Genomic DNA, 11,906 nt, shown 5'->3' with positions numbered 1-11,906 from the left:
CTTGATTTAAGTGGAACCAACCATATTTGAGCCGCTGATTAAATTTATTCCGCCGCTCAAATTCTTTAAATACGGCCTCAGAAGAACTGAAACTGAATTTTGAAAACTATGACAAAATGTTTAGAAGTTGCAAAGTTCAAAGTTACAAGAAAATTATGCGAAAGGACCCATGCAAGTTAAAGAAATGTACTTTAGAAATTGGAAATTAAAAAATTTCCTGAAAAAATAATCTCGAACAGTTGAAGATACATGCAGTGCGCAACTAACATTAAAGTGCTTGAATAACATTAACAATAGATTTCTATTTATCAGAAAACTTTTCAGAAACTTTCATGTTCTTTAATTATTACATTAAATTTAATATTTACAATTTATCTTAAGTTAGATAATCAAAAATCTTAAAACATTTTTAATAATAAACTTCTGTTTTTTTGTCCTTACTGTTATATTAAAAACTTAAAATAAAGTTTAACCCCACCTATCGTTATCATATAGAACTATGAACCCAAACATCATTAATTTTGTTATTTTGTTATGCACAGTATGGTTACGGGAACTTATTTAGTTTATTTATCTTGTTATAATGGATTCCAAGAAGTAAATAATGAATAGTTAACAATTATATCTATTGGCACAAAATAGAAATAATTTAATCAGGTTTATATGGTTAGTTAGGTCCAGGGTCCGTATTAGTATATCTTTTTATTGTAAAAGTCCTCCCACCCTACCCGTCAATATTTTATCAATAACTAATGAATAAAAAGGGGTGTCAATGTTTTCCAATTTTCCAATTCTAGGAAAATTGAAAAAATGAATGGCATAATTGAATTTAAACATAATGCTATTTTCACACAAAGTAAAACTTCACACTTTCAGAATTTCTATAAAATCCCCCCGGGTTCTTCATAGATAAGTTTATTAATAATTAAAGATGTATTTCCTAATAACAATAAACATGGAAAGCAACATTTATTTATTAACGGGGCTTTTATTTAAAGGAACGGAGTTTTTCCACGGACTAAAAAGTTTCTAATCACTATATCTTTGTAACCTGATGGTGTAAACCTTTGATATTTCAGAGATTATTTAATCTAATAGAATTCATAGTTTAAAATATCTAAGGTCTACGACACTGGGTTGCATAGACATAAGGATTTAGTGAGAGTTAGTGGCAAAGACTCGAATTTCTTTACAACTTTACAATTCTTTTTTGTTATCAAATTTCTGGTTTCTCTAATTTTGGTGATAAGTATCTGATGGTTTAACAAATTAAATATACTCATGTTATATATGAAAAGTATCTGATGGTTTAACAAATTAAATATACACATGTTATATATGAAAAGTATCTGATGGTTTAACAAATTAAATATACTCATGTTATATATGAAAAGTATCTGATGGTTTAACAAATTAAATATACACATGTTATATATGAAAATCTGTATTATATCATTCATATTTCTATTTACATATTTTTGTTGCAAACTTCTTCCATCCTTTCAGAGATTTTTAATATTACTTCATAAGAAAGCCGTATTGTCTGGATATATGAGAGATAACCTCTAAAATTGGGGAGATGGGGGGGTTACTGCCCCCCCCCCCCCACCCTTACATTGTGTTATTATAATCAACAAGTCGAGGCTAACAAAGCCAACTGCCTGAATGGTAACTAAGCAACCAGTATCATTCCCCTTCTCAAGCCAGAGGGAAAATTTTCAAGCACCAACCAATCCCTTAATCTGGGGAATAGTGGCTTAGTTGTCTTTCAGCCAGATTTTATATTTTAACATTTTTCTTAGCTTAAGCTAATTCTATTTTTTTCTATAGCCCACTTTCGATCTTATTTGACTGTATAAGTGATTTCGAACTAATCCATTTTATCACAAAGGGTCCAATTGGAGTAATCTATAACAGTGAAACCCTTAATAACGAATACATCGAAAGAATTCATCAATTGTCGTATTCTTTACTCTCTGATAATGGAATTTTGCAGGTATTTAGTTTTTTGATTAAATTATTATATTGAACTCTTTAAAACTGTTCCCGTATATTCATGGCTATTTATTTGTTTTCGCAAATACTGAAATTTACGTAATATAGTATAAAACTCATTGAAAAATTGTCAAGACGACTTTTGATAAATTCTTCCGATGTATTCGTTATTAAGGGTTTCACTGTATAATTTCTCAGCCATCGATCAAAGGAATTGAGTTTTTGCCACTTCAGCATATATCTTCTAATCCCTAAATATTTACAAACTGATTGTATAAACCTCCGATATTTCGAACGTATACTACTTGATCTACCAGAATTTATAACTTGAAATATCAAAGGTCTACGAAAAGATATAGAGATTGGAAAATCAGAGTTTGTGGCAAAAACTCCTTGAGAAGATTTTTATAAACCTTTTCATTAAAAAAACAGATTAATATTCAAAATCAATGTTAACTTGATTTAAACATGATGGTCCTCACATTAAATTGAAAACTTCAATGCTTTTACAAACTTCTAAACTTTTGGTTTTCTTCTAAAGGATACGATCATCGTTCTTAAAGTGGTTGACAGAAGAAAAAAAGATAACACGACTTAACGTCTAATATTGGCAGTAAGTTTTTAAACAGTTAATAATTCTAAAAGTGTTAGGAAAATGGAAATCAAAGTTAAGCTAATTTATTTATTTCAAAACTGGAAAAAAATTTGAAAAGCTAAAATGTTGGAATTCATTGAATTAAAAGTTCTTTGGATAGTAGCTCCAGTTTCCTTTCTTGTTCTTGTGAAGCAAAGACATGCTCGGAATGTTTCGTTTTAAACCATAATCCATGAGGAGCAGACCCAGGATTAAAAGGAAGACCAAGGCCAAGACAATCAGCACCACCTCCAGGGCAAGACGGTCAAATTCAGGCATTTCCATGGTTGGAAGTTCAACGGGTAGAAATCCCACTAAAAAAAAAATATATTAAGAAGATTTTTTTGAGAAAAATTGCCTTTTGACTGTTTTAAAAGTTGAATAAAATAAGTTTTGAAGACATTATTTACCTTCTTTTTCTTCCTCGGGAAAAAGCGCAATGCACAAGCCCAGCAGCAGCAGAATGATACATGTCTGAAAAAAGAAATTTTACTGTATTTTCGCTTTTTCTTAAACTTTTAAAGAATGTGTCATTAATGAAGCTTACTAAACGAGTCAAACTTGTGCGTTTACAAAAAGAATTCAACTTACCTGAACAACAACGACAGTAATTGATAAAACATTCTTCTTTTTCAACTTTTGCAAGATCCAGTACATCGGAGAGGAACGATTTATCTTATAATCAATTTTAAACATTGTTAATAGAAACTTCTATAATGAAACTGTTTCGCGGATTTTCAAGTTAGGTTTTGCGACTTTTGCAATTTCAAACCTTCTTTTTAGTGTTAAACAAAATGTTTATGTTTAAAAATGAAAAAGATAGAGTCATAAAATAGAAGTAAAACCCCTAAATAAGTAAAAATAATAATCGAAACTGTAGAAACTAGGACAAAGGTTTTAAGTAAGGAAAAGCGATCTGAGGGAATATTGCCGGCAGCTTTAATATTGGCATGTTATTCCCCTAGCTACCAGAGAGGTGTAACACGCCAGGATATCAAACCCTTTGATAATTTGATTATCATTGATGATTATGATTATAATTATAATTACTAGAAAGAATTTAATGGATGAGAAAGATAAGAGAAAGGAAATACATAAAAGCTTTTCCATAAAATGAGCTATAGGTCTGATTTGATTATCTAATAAGTATATTATAAAGATTTAAATGTCAAAAAAACAACTCAATCTAAAGTATAAACTTTAGAACAAAATCAAAAATATATTCCTTTTAATTCGCCATAACTTTTGACATGATTGACTTTTTAGTAAGCGTTTTTTAAACAATGTATGTATTTTTAAGATAATACGAGTTTAAAAAGACTAATGTGAAACATAAACATAATATTGGTGCATAGAAATTAGAAATTGTTCAAAATTTGCTATCACCGACTGACGAAAAATTGTAGTGGTATATGTTCTTTTATACAATTTTCATTCAAATTTTTGTTAGCTTAAAGTAAGGGTGAAACTATTTCATCAAGTATAGTTATTGTCAAATCCCTTTTGCACCAGCAAAATATTACACATGTGTAGCAAATTAAAAGCAACATTTACAAAATAAAAAAGTAGAAAATTAAAACTTATTCAGTAATTAACGATTTAAAAAAGCAGATATCATGGTCGGGGGAGTGTCGATTTAAATTTTTTTTCAAATCATGTTTATATGTTTCAAACTCCGGGTTTTTTTTCTTATATATCAGCTTAATTTTCAAGGGATTTTTACAAAGGAATTGAGACCTTGCCACAAACTCTGATTTTCTAATCACCATATCTCTGGAACCAAATGTTGCAGACCTTAGATATTTCAAACTATTATTATCAAATAATCTGAGTTTGAAATATCAAAGGTTTACAATATCGATTTCTAAAGATAGGTTTAAATATTTGATTTTGTGCTAAAGACTCAATTCATACATCAGTGATTTGATTTACGCAAAAAAATCACAAATCTGAATGAGTTTAAAAATTATAAAAAAATGCTCAAATATTTTTTTAAGAATTATCAAAGAAAACTGGTGCAAGGTAGATTTGAGCATTAATCTATCATAAAGTGCCCCAAAGTTGTATCCTTACTTTATGGCAAATTTTTTTATTATGTCATCTTTAACCCACATTTTTTTATCTCAACAATTGATACAAAAAATTTAAAATGTTATTTCTATTTTCAGATCCTTTAAGCAGTGATGGGAGTAAGGTAAAAAATTAGAGTAATAAAGAGAAAAAATAAAGCTCATATAAGCTAATATAAGAAAAAATTAAAAGTGAAATTATTAGCGTCTGTTTTTCCTTTAAGTATAAAACGATTATGGATTTTTAATTTTCAATTTTTGTACTGGTATATATAAAAAAATATTGTATAAAAATATAATAATAAAAATTTTAAAAATGTTCTCATCAAAAAAAAGTTAACTGTTTTTAAATTTGATTTTTATCAATTTAATGCCGTTTTTAATATTCCTAAAAGTTTCGATTTCCCAGATTTAAAGGTTAAAAAAGAAAAAAATATAACTTATGAAACGGCTGGACCAAATGGGCTGACATTTTTTTGAGGGAGTCTGTGGAAATTCCACGGGCAACGCCGAGCACTTCAACTAGTATTACATAATTTGCATGGCAATCGAATCATCTAAGTGAAATTTTTTTAGGAAATATTTACCAGCAGGGAGGCGAGGAAGAAAGGTTTTGCCCCGCCCCCTAGTAGAGGGAGGGTGTGGCCAAGTGGCGGAGAGGGGCGGAGCCAAAGATAGAAAAAGGGTGGATAGAATTCCTCATTCACAATGGAGGAAGGAGAACCATGAAATGTACAGAAGGTTCATTAATCATAGTTTTAATTATCAAATATATATAATACAGGGTTTACCTGAAAGGATGATATTTTAGAAACAACTCTATGGAACTTGTTCAGTCTTCTTTCTTTCTCTTTCTCTTTCTTTCTCTTTTAACTTTTAACGCTTTCCTTTCTCAGGATATTTGAATTTGAAAATTTAAAAATGACTTTATCAAATACAAACGACTTTTAAAAATTCATTTCGAAATAAAAGTCTTATTTTTTGTGGGTAACCCTGTATATTGGTGTTTAGCGCGAGCCTAGCGAGAACATTAAGTGAGCGTCTGCGTGGGGAGAGTGGTTGGTTGATTACAGAAGTTGACCGCGCAGCTAGGCGGGCACAGCAAGATACTAATTACAGGTCAGGAGACATTTATTTGTTTGCGGTTTTATTTTATTTCGAGCTCTGAAATTTAATTCTATTACAAACGACGTTAACCTATACGTTCCGTAACCAATGTTAAAAATCATAATTCTTGAAGTTTTTTTTTAAAATTTATAAAGATAAAAGGATTATTGTTTTTTTTTTCGGCGGATTTTTCATGGAACCTTGTAGAATTATCTTTTGGACATACTGTAGGATTACATAATATATTATAATGAACCATTTTTAGGACACCCTGTACACATAAGCTGTAATAAAGGAACGCCGTGGGATTTTCTAATGTGGTTGGATTTTATTTTGGACCATCCTGTAGGATTTTATTTTGGCGCACCCTGTATGATTTTATAAAAATCCTGCAACTAGTTTTTATGATATTTTTTGAAAATCCTACAACCAGTTTTTATGATATTTTTTGAAAATCCTACAACTAGTTTTTATGATATTTTTTGAAAATCCTGCAACTAGTTTTTACGAGATGTTTATCCTATCAATATTCTAGAAATTACCAAATCCTAGGAAGTCACCAAATTATTAATCATCAATAGCGAACCAATCAATTAATAAATTCATCTTAAAGTATTTTTGAAAGTCAGTGTTCACTGGTTTGATCTGGGGTATTAGGTATCCACAAAAAATGAGTTAATTAATACTATTTTTATGTCTATTTGATGTTTTACACATATACACATATACACATATACACATATACACATATAGAACATTATTTTGATGATCAATTTTCCAGACTTGAAGAGAAACTGAAGGAATCTATAACTTGGCGAGGTGAACTCCAGGTTAGAAAATAATCAACAAAACCTTGTGGGAAGAAATGTAAACATGGCAGTGTGCAGTACATTCAAATTGTCAACATCTGAGCGGGAAATTTAAAAGACTCTCGTTGAACGAATCACCCGAGATTTCTTTTTGGGGTGTATACATTTGTGTAGATTTACTTCAAGAAATAGAACATAAAGAGAGAACATAAACCTAAAAATGTAAAATTATATTTCTTTCAAAATATAATGATATCTACAAAATTGCTTAACCCCTTTTGGGAAAACCGGTTTCCGATTCTGGGTTTTATGACGCTACCCTATCTTAAGACTCCAGAGAATCTAATCTTAATAAACAACCTTGGTACAACCGAACCTGGAATCTCTCTGTTAAGGATGAGTTGGACTTTTTAACTGGTGAAGTTGACCAGCTTAAAGACTCTGAAAACCAGCTGGTAGCCAGCCTCAAACAAACAAACAGACCCCTGAAGGTCACCACGTCCTGCCTACTAGCCAGGTAAATAAATCAATAAATCATCAATATTACATTATTAAGAAAAATATGAATTCACATATATATCATCTAAATTAATGTTCAGAACACAAGTTAAAACAAGCTTTTATACTATTTTACTCCATTTTAAATGATAAAAACACTGCTTCTTTTATAGTTTATTGAAAAAACAGAACAGTTGTTAACAGTTTAAACAATTTTAATTAACTGGACTGGCCAGTTGCCATTACCCTTCCCTTGGGCCATTGAGACTTAACAGGCTCGCCCATTTGAAGTGTATTTGACACAAACAAACGAAGAAACACCTGACAGATATCTAAATAATTAAATATACATATATATATACATCTACCTGATACAATTATCAATATCCGATGAAGGGAGGGACGGAGAGGTGCTGACCGTGTACGTGATGGAGTAGAAGTATGCCTGGAGAAGGAGCTGGATACAATACGGGAGCAGCAGAAGCTTATCAGAGATCTTATCAAGCAGGTTAGGAATTAGTCCACTCAAAGGGATTGAAAGCGTAATTTTAAGTATAATTTCAACATTGAAGCCCAGTTTAGTTTTTTTTTCACTAAAATTGTAACCATTATTATAGTATTTGATATAAAAGTTTTTTTTTCTAAACTGAGATATATTTTTCAAGATTTAAGCCGGCGTTCAATTGAAACCGGTTTTTGGGGGATTTGAGACGCGACTTAAATTCATTAAATTCGGACGCTGCAGCCTAATTATCTTACTATCCTATCCTTCTATAATAAATCTATATTTTTCTTGTCTGAGATGGCTGAGTGAAAATTTTAAAGTAAAATTCTAAAGCAATAATTTTACATATTTTAGGAGAAATTTTCTATTTTCAGCACTTAANGTTTTGCCCCCCCCCCCCTTTTCAAAGAGCTGGATTCGCCTCTGCAGAGAATTCAGTTTATATATATCTTAAATGCTGAGTGTAAAGAGTATAAAGCCGTAAAATTGGAGTGCACGCTAGTGTATTGTGTGAACTTAACATGAATGACGTCACATTTATTCTGGCAAAGTCTAGAATTTACCACGATGGTAGGCGATTAAATCAATAAAAATGAAGCTGTCAATTAAAAAAGCTCCTCTTTGATTGCTTGTAAGCTTGTAATTCTAAAAAAGCTTGTTAACAATCAAACCTTCAATGAAACAGTCTTCTTCATTGTATTGATAATGATATAATCGCCTACCACTGTGTGCCCAACGAGGTTTAAGAAATTGGAGTTTAAATAATTATATTCTGGAAAGTAAAAATTGTCATTCCAAAAATACAAAAATGGAGCTTGCAAACAAAGTGACCCTTTTAAAAATGGAGGGTTACTTGAATTTACTCTTATTATACCTTTAATTTTTTAAGGCAGCAGTATGTACTTCGAACCTGAAGAAGGCTCAAGCCACTCTGGAGGGAGATTTAAGCAACAAGGTTATTATGTTAATTGATAGAAAAGTAACAATATTTACTCATTACTTATTCATTTACTCCCAGGACGCTGCTCTGGATATAGACCACAACTGCCATAACCTGCACGGTAACAGCTCAGGACTGGAGCTACATGGACGGATAGAGCACGGAGGAGGAGAGGGAGATACGGTTTCATGGGCAGACAGAACTAGGAAGAATATTATATTCTCTCAAAGTATTTTAATTTGTAATAATTTCTTTTTTTTACAAAATATTCACAACATTTTAAACAATTATCAAAATGGAATTCAGAGGACCATTTAATCTTTAGATTATGAAATTTGGTATTTTAAGAGTTCAAGGTCGAAATCAAAGTCCTATTCTTTGTCGGAAATTAAAACACAAATTAAGCTTAAGAAAGAATTCCGAATTCTTCCAGTTGGGAGGGAGGTCTCAGCCCCCTTGTGAACGTCCCCAATTAGTGATTTTTTTTAGAAAGTCGGTCTGCAAGTGAACGTTTACGAGCTGAAGCTGAACGAGTATTGACTGCAGCAGCAAACTCCATGGTGAAAGCATGGAACAAAACTAACCAGGCATTCTCAGTTCGTATATCTGAATGCTCTGATACTCATGCCAAGCTTCAGGGTCATCTTTCCCTTACATTACAGGTGCAGAGCCCGCGATTTAAAAACTTCGGCTCGAGCCGTAATCCCTTAAACCCGACTTTAAGACCCAATCTTCGACCCAACTCTGACGACAGCTTGTGTCACGTGATTGACAGCTGCAAGATCTTCGACTCGACTTAAGGAGTTAAGTCCAATGAAAATAAAACTGACCTTGGTTGGTTTTAGTGGAGAATAAGGCTCAATGTTGAGTCTTGTTCTCATAAGAACCCGGAATGCACCAATTCCTACAATGAAAATCCACCAAATAGAATATTAAACCGGTTTTTTGAACTCAACTCTGTGAAAAATAAGATGCAGCTAGAATCCGAAAGCTCAAGCCGTAAATAAGGACCAACGACAGCTTAGACCCGAGCCGTATTTTCCCGAATTTTTTTAATCGCGGGCTCTGGAGAACTTTAAAATCTTAAAATGTCAAAACTGCACTTTCTTCAATAAAACGATTTAAAAAGAAAGGGTTTAAAAATAATAAACGAACACATTCTTAGTCATTAGAATTTTAACGTTTTAAACAAACAATACATCAATAAAGTTTAATGCAAATGAAAAAGTTTGAATTATAGGAACTGTATGATCTTGATAAGTATATCTGAATATTATAGGAACTGTATGACCTGGATAAGTATATCTGAATTGAATATTATAGGAACTGTATGATCTGGATAAGCATATCCGAATATTATAGGAACTGTATGATCTTGATAAGTATATCTGAATATTATAGGAACTGTATGACCTGGATAAGCATATCCTAATATTATAGGAACTGTATGACCTGGATAAGTATATCCGAATATTATAGGAACTGTATGATCTGGATAAGCATATCCGAATATTATAGGAACTGTATGACCTGGATAAGCATATCCGAATATTATAGGAACTGTATGACCTGGATAAGCATATCCGAATGCTACATAACGCCATCAAGGCGAAGTCTTCGCCACTACGTCTGGCGCAGTCAAGACTTGAGTTAAGGACACATCGACCGGAAAAAGAGGCAACTAAAGATAATCCACAGATCAGGTTAAAGTAGTAAAGGGAGTGTTCGCGAAAAATGAAAGGGGGTGAAGGCTGATCCCGAATTGAATTCGTTATTAATCGCTACTAATTCTACTTCTGTTACGTCTATAAGGAGAAAATGGTTGTTTTTTACCAAAGAGTGTAGGATTTAGAAAAATTTGAAGAGATGGATATTCAATTAATTCAATTCACGATCAGCCTATTAGGAAAAATACTTTAAACCAGATTTTTTGAATTGAAAACACAACTTAGCCAACCTCATCTCTTAAACACAACTTAGCCAACCTCATCTCTTAAACACAACTTAGCCAACCTCATCTCTTAAACACAAGTTAGCCAACCTCATCTCTTAAACACAGGTTAGCCAACCTCATCTCTTAAACACAAGTTAGCCAACCTCATCTCTTAAACACAACTTAGCCAACCTCATCTCTTAAACACAACTTAGCCAACCTCATCTCTTAAACACAGGTTAGCCAACCTCATCTCTTAAACACAAGTTAGCCAACCTCATCTCTTAAACACAGGTTAGCCAACCTCATCTCTTAAACACAGGTTAGCCAACCTCATCTCTTAAACACAACTTAGCCAACCTCATCTCTTAAATGTGTCCAAAACAATGTTTGCAAGAAAACCTTGTTGTCTTGAATCGTGGATTTTAAAATTATTTTTGTTTCTTTTTTAAATGTTACTTTCAATAATTTTAGTTTGGTCAACGAGGTTTATGAACTACAAAGCCAGCTTGCTAGACTTAACACGAAGCTTGATGATGCTGAAGTAGCAAAAGTAAGATTTAACATTTTTTAAGTTAAAAGTTTTTAGTGGCTCGTAATGTGATTGTATATCAACAAATGATAAAAAAAAACATTTGTAATGTCCTTTTTGGAGACTAATTGTATTTTTCAAATATTGAGCTATTTTAAAAATTATATGTTTTGTAAGTATTAAAATACAATTGACCTTGTTAAAAACTTGAATTGTGGACAATGAAATCAATGCTTAATCTCCCCTAATGTTAAATTTAAGATTAATATGAATCTTGAAAAGATTATAAAATTCGACCAATAAAGTGAAGAATTCAGAATTCCGAACAGCCAATCAGAAGCAGAGAAATTTAAAATTTTGTGCACCATTTAATGAGAAAAAAATCTCTCATTTGCCGGAATCTGGTATCCAAAAAGAGAGAAGGAGAGCGGATTAAGTAGGAAATTAAAAGTGCCCAAATCGGATATTTAGATTAAGCTATGAGAATTAAGGGTATCCAATTCTAAAGTTCACAGTTCAGAGCTGGAAACTTCTGAATTTAGGGAACTGATTTTATTGGTTTAAGTAAATTAATTCGATTTAAATCAATTCAAAAGTTAATAGCTCTGTTCTATTTTTACATCTATTATTAGAACATGTTATCATTACAAAATTATTATTATTATTATTATTAGAAAGATGATACAAGAAGAGATCTGGAGAATGATTTGAAAATAAAGGTAAACTTAATGTTTGTTTTTTCCTCAAATAAAATGTTTTCATTTTTTTTGCTTTAGACACTTAGCCTGATAATAGACCGACAAAAATGCATGGCAACTAGGCTTAATTTTCCTTATCATACCAGGTGTAATAATAATAATAATAGACCTCATCTCTTAAACACA

General features: G+C 31.6%; 2 protein-coding genes across 2 annotated transcripts; one reads left to right on the top strand and one right to left on the bottom strand.

The window, feature by feature from the left end:
• Positions 1-2,657: 2,657 nt before the first annotated feature.
• Positions 2,658-3,374, bottom strand: LOC111707787 (uncharacterized). The gene is made up of 3 exons (XM_023480942.1): positions 3,221-3,374; positions 3,040-3,103; positions 2,658-2,943 (listed from the first exon to the last, which is right to left on the bottom strand). The coding sequence occupies exons 1-3, from the start codon at positions 3,323-3,325 to the stop codon at positions 2,732-2,734; spliced, it is 381 nt and encodes a 126-aa protein (XP_023336710.1). The 5' UTR covers positions 3,326-3,374; the 3' UTR covers positions 2,658-2,731.
• Positions 3,375-4,555: 1,181 nt separating this feature from the next.
• Positions 4,556-11,325, top strand: LOC111707785 (tektin-3). Its single transcript, XM_023480940.1, has 12 exons — positions 4,556-4,823; positions 5,275-5,439; positions 5,710-5,817; positions 6,587-6,635; positions 7,010-7,131; positions 7,509-7,620; positions 8,507-8,572; positions 8,636-8,786; positions 9,047-9,219; positions 10,115-10,260; positions 10,965-11,043; positions 11,305-11,325. The coding sequence occupies exons 1-12, from the start codon at positions 4,813-4,815 to the stop codon at positions 11,323-11,325; spliced, it is 1,203 nt and encodes a 400-aa protein (XP_023336708.1). The 5' UTR covers positions 4,556-4,812.
• The last annotated feature ends 581 nt before the right edge of the window (positions 11,326-11,906 follow it).

This window comes from Eurytemora carolleeae, unplaced genomic scaffold (genome assembly GCF_000591075.1).
Source record: "Eurytemora carolleeae unplaced genomic scaffold, Eaff_2.0 scaffold799, whole genome shotgun sequence".
NCBI lineage: Eukaryota > Metazoa > Arthropoda > Copepoda > Calanoida > Temoridae > Eurytemora > Eurytemora carolleeae.
The sequence above is the reverse complement of the archived record's forward strand: the minus strand, read 5'-3'. Positions and strand labels throughout refer to the sequence as shown.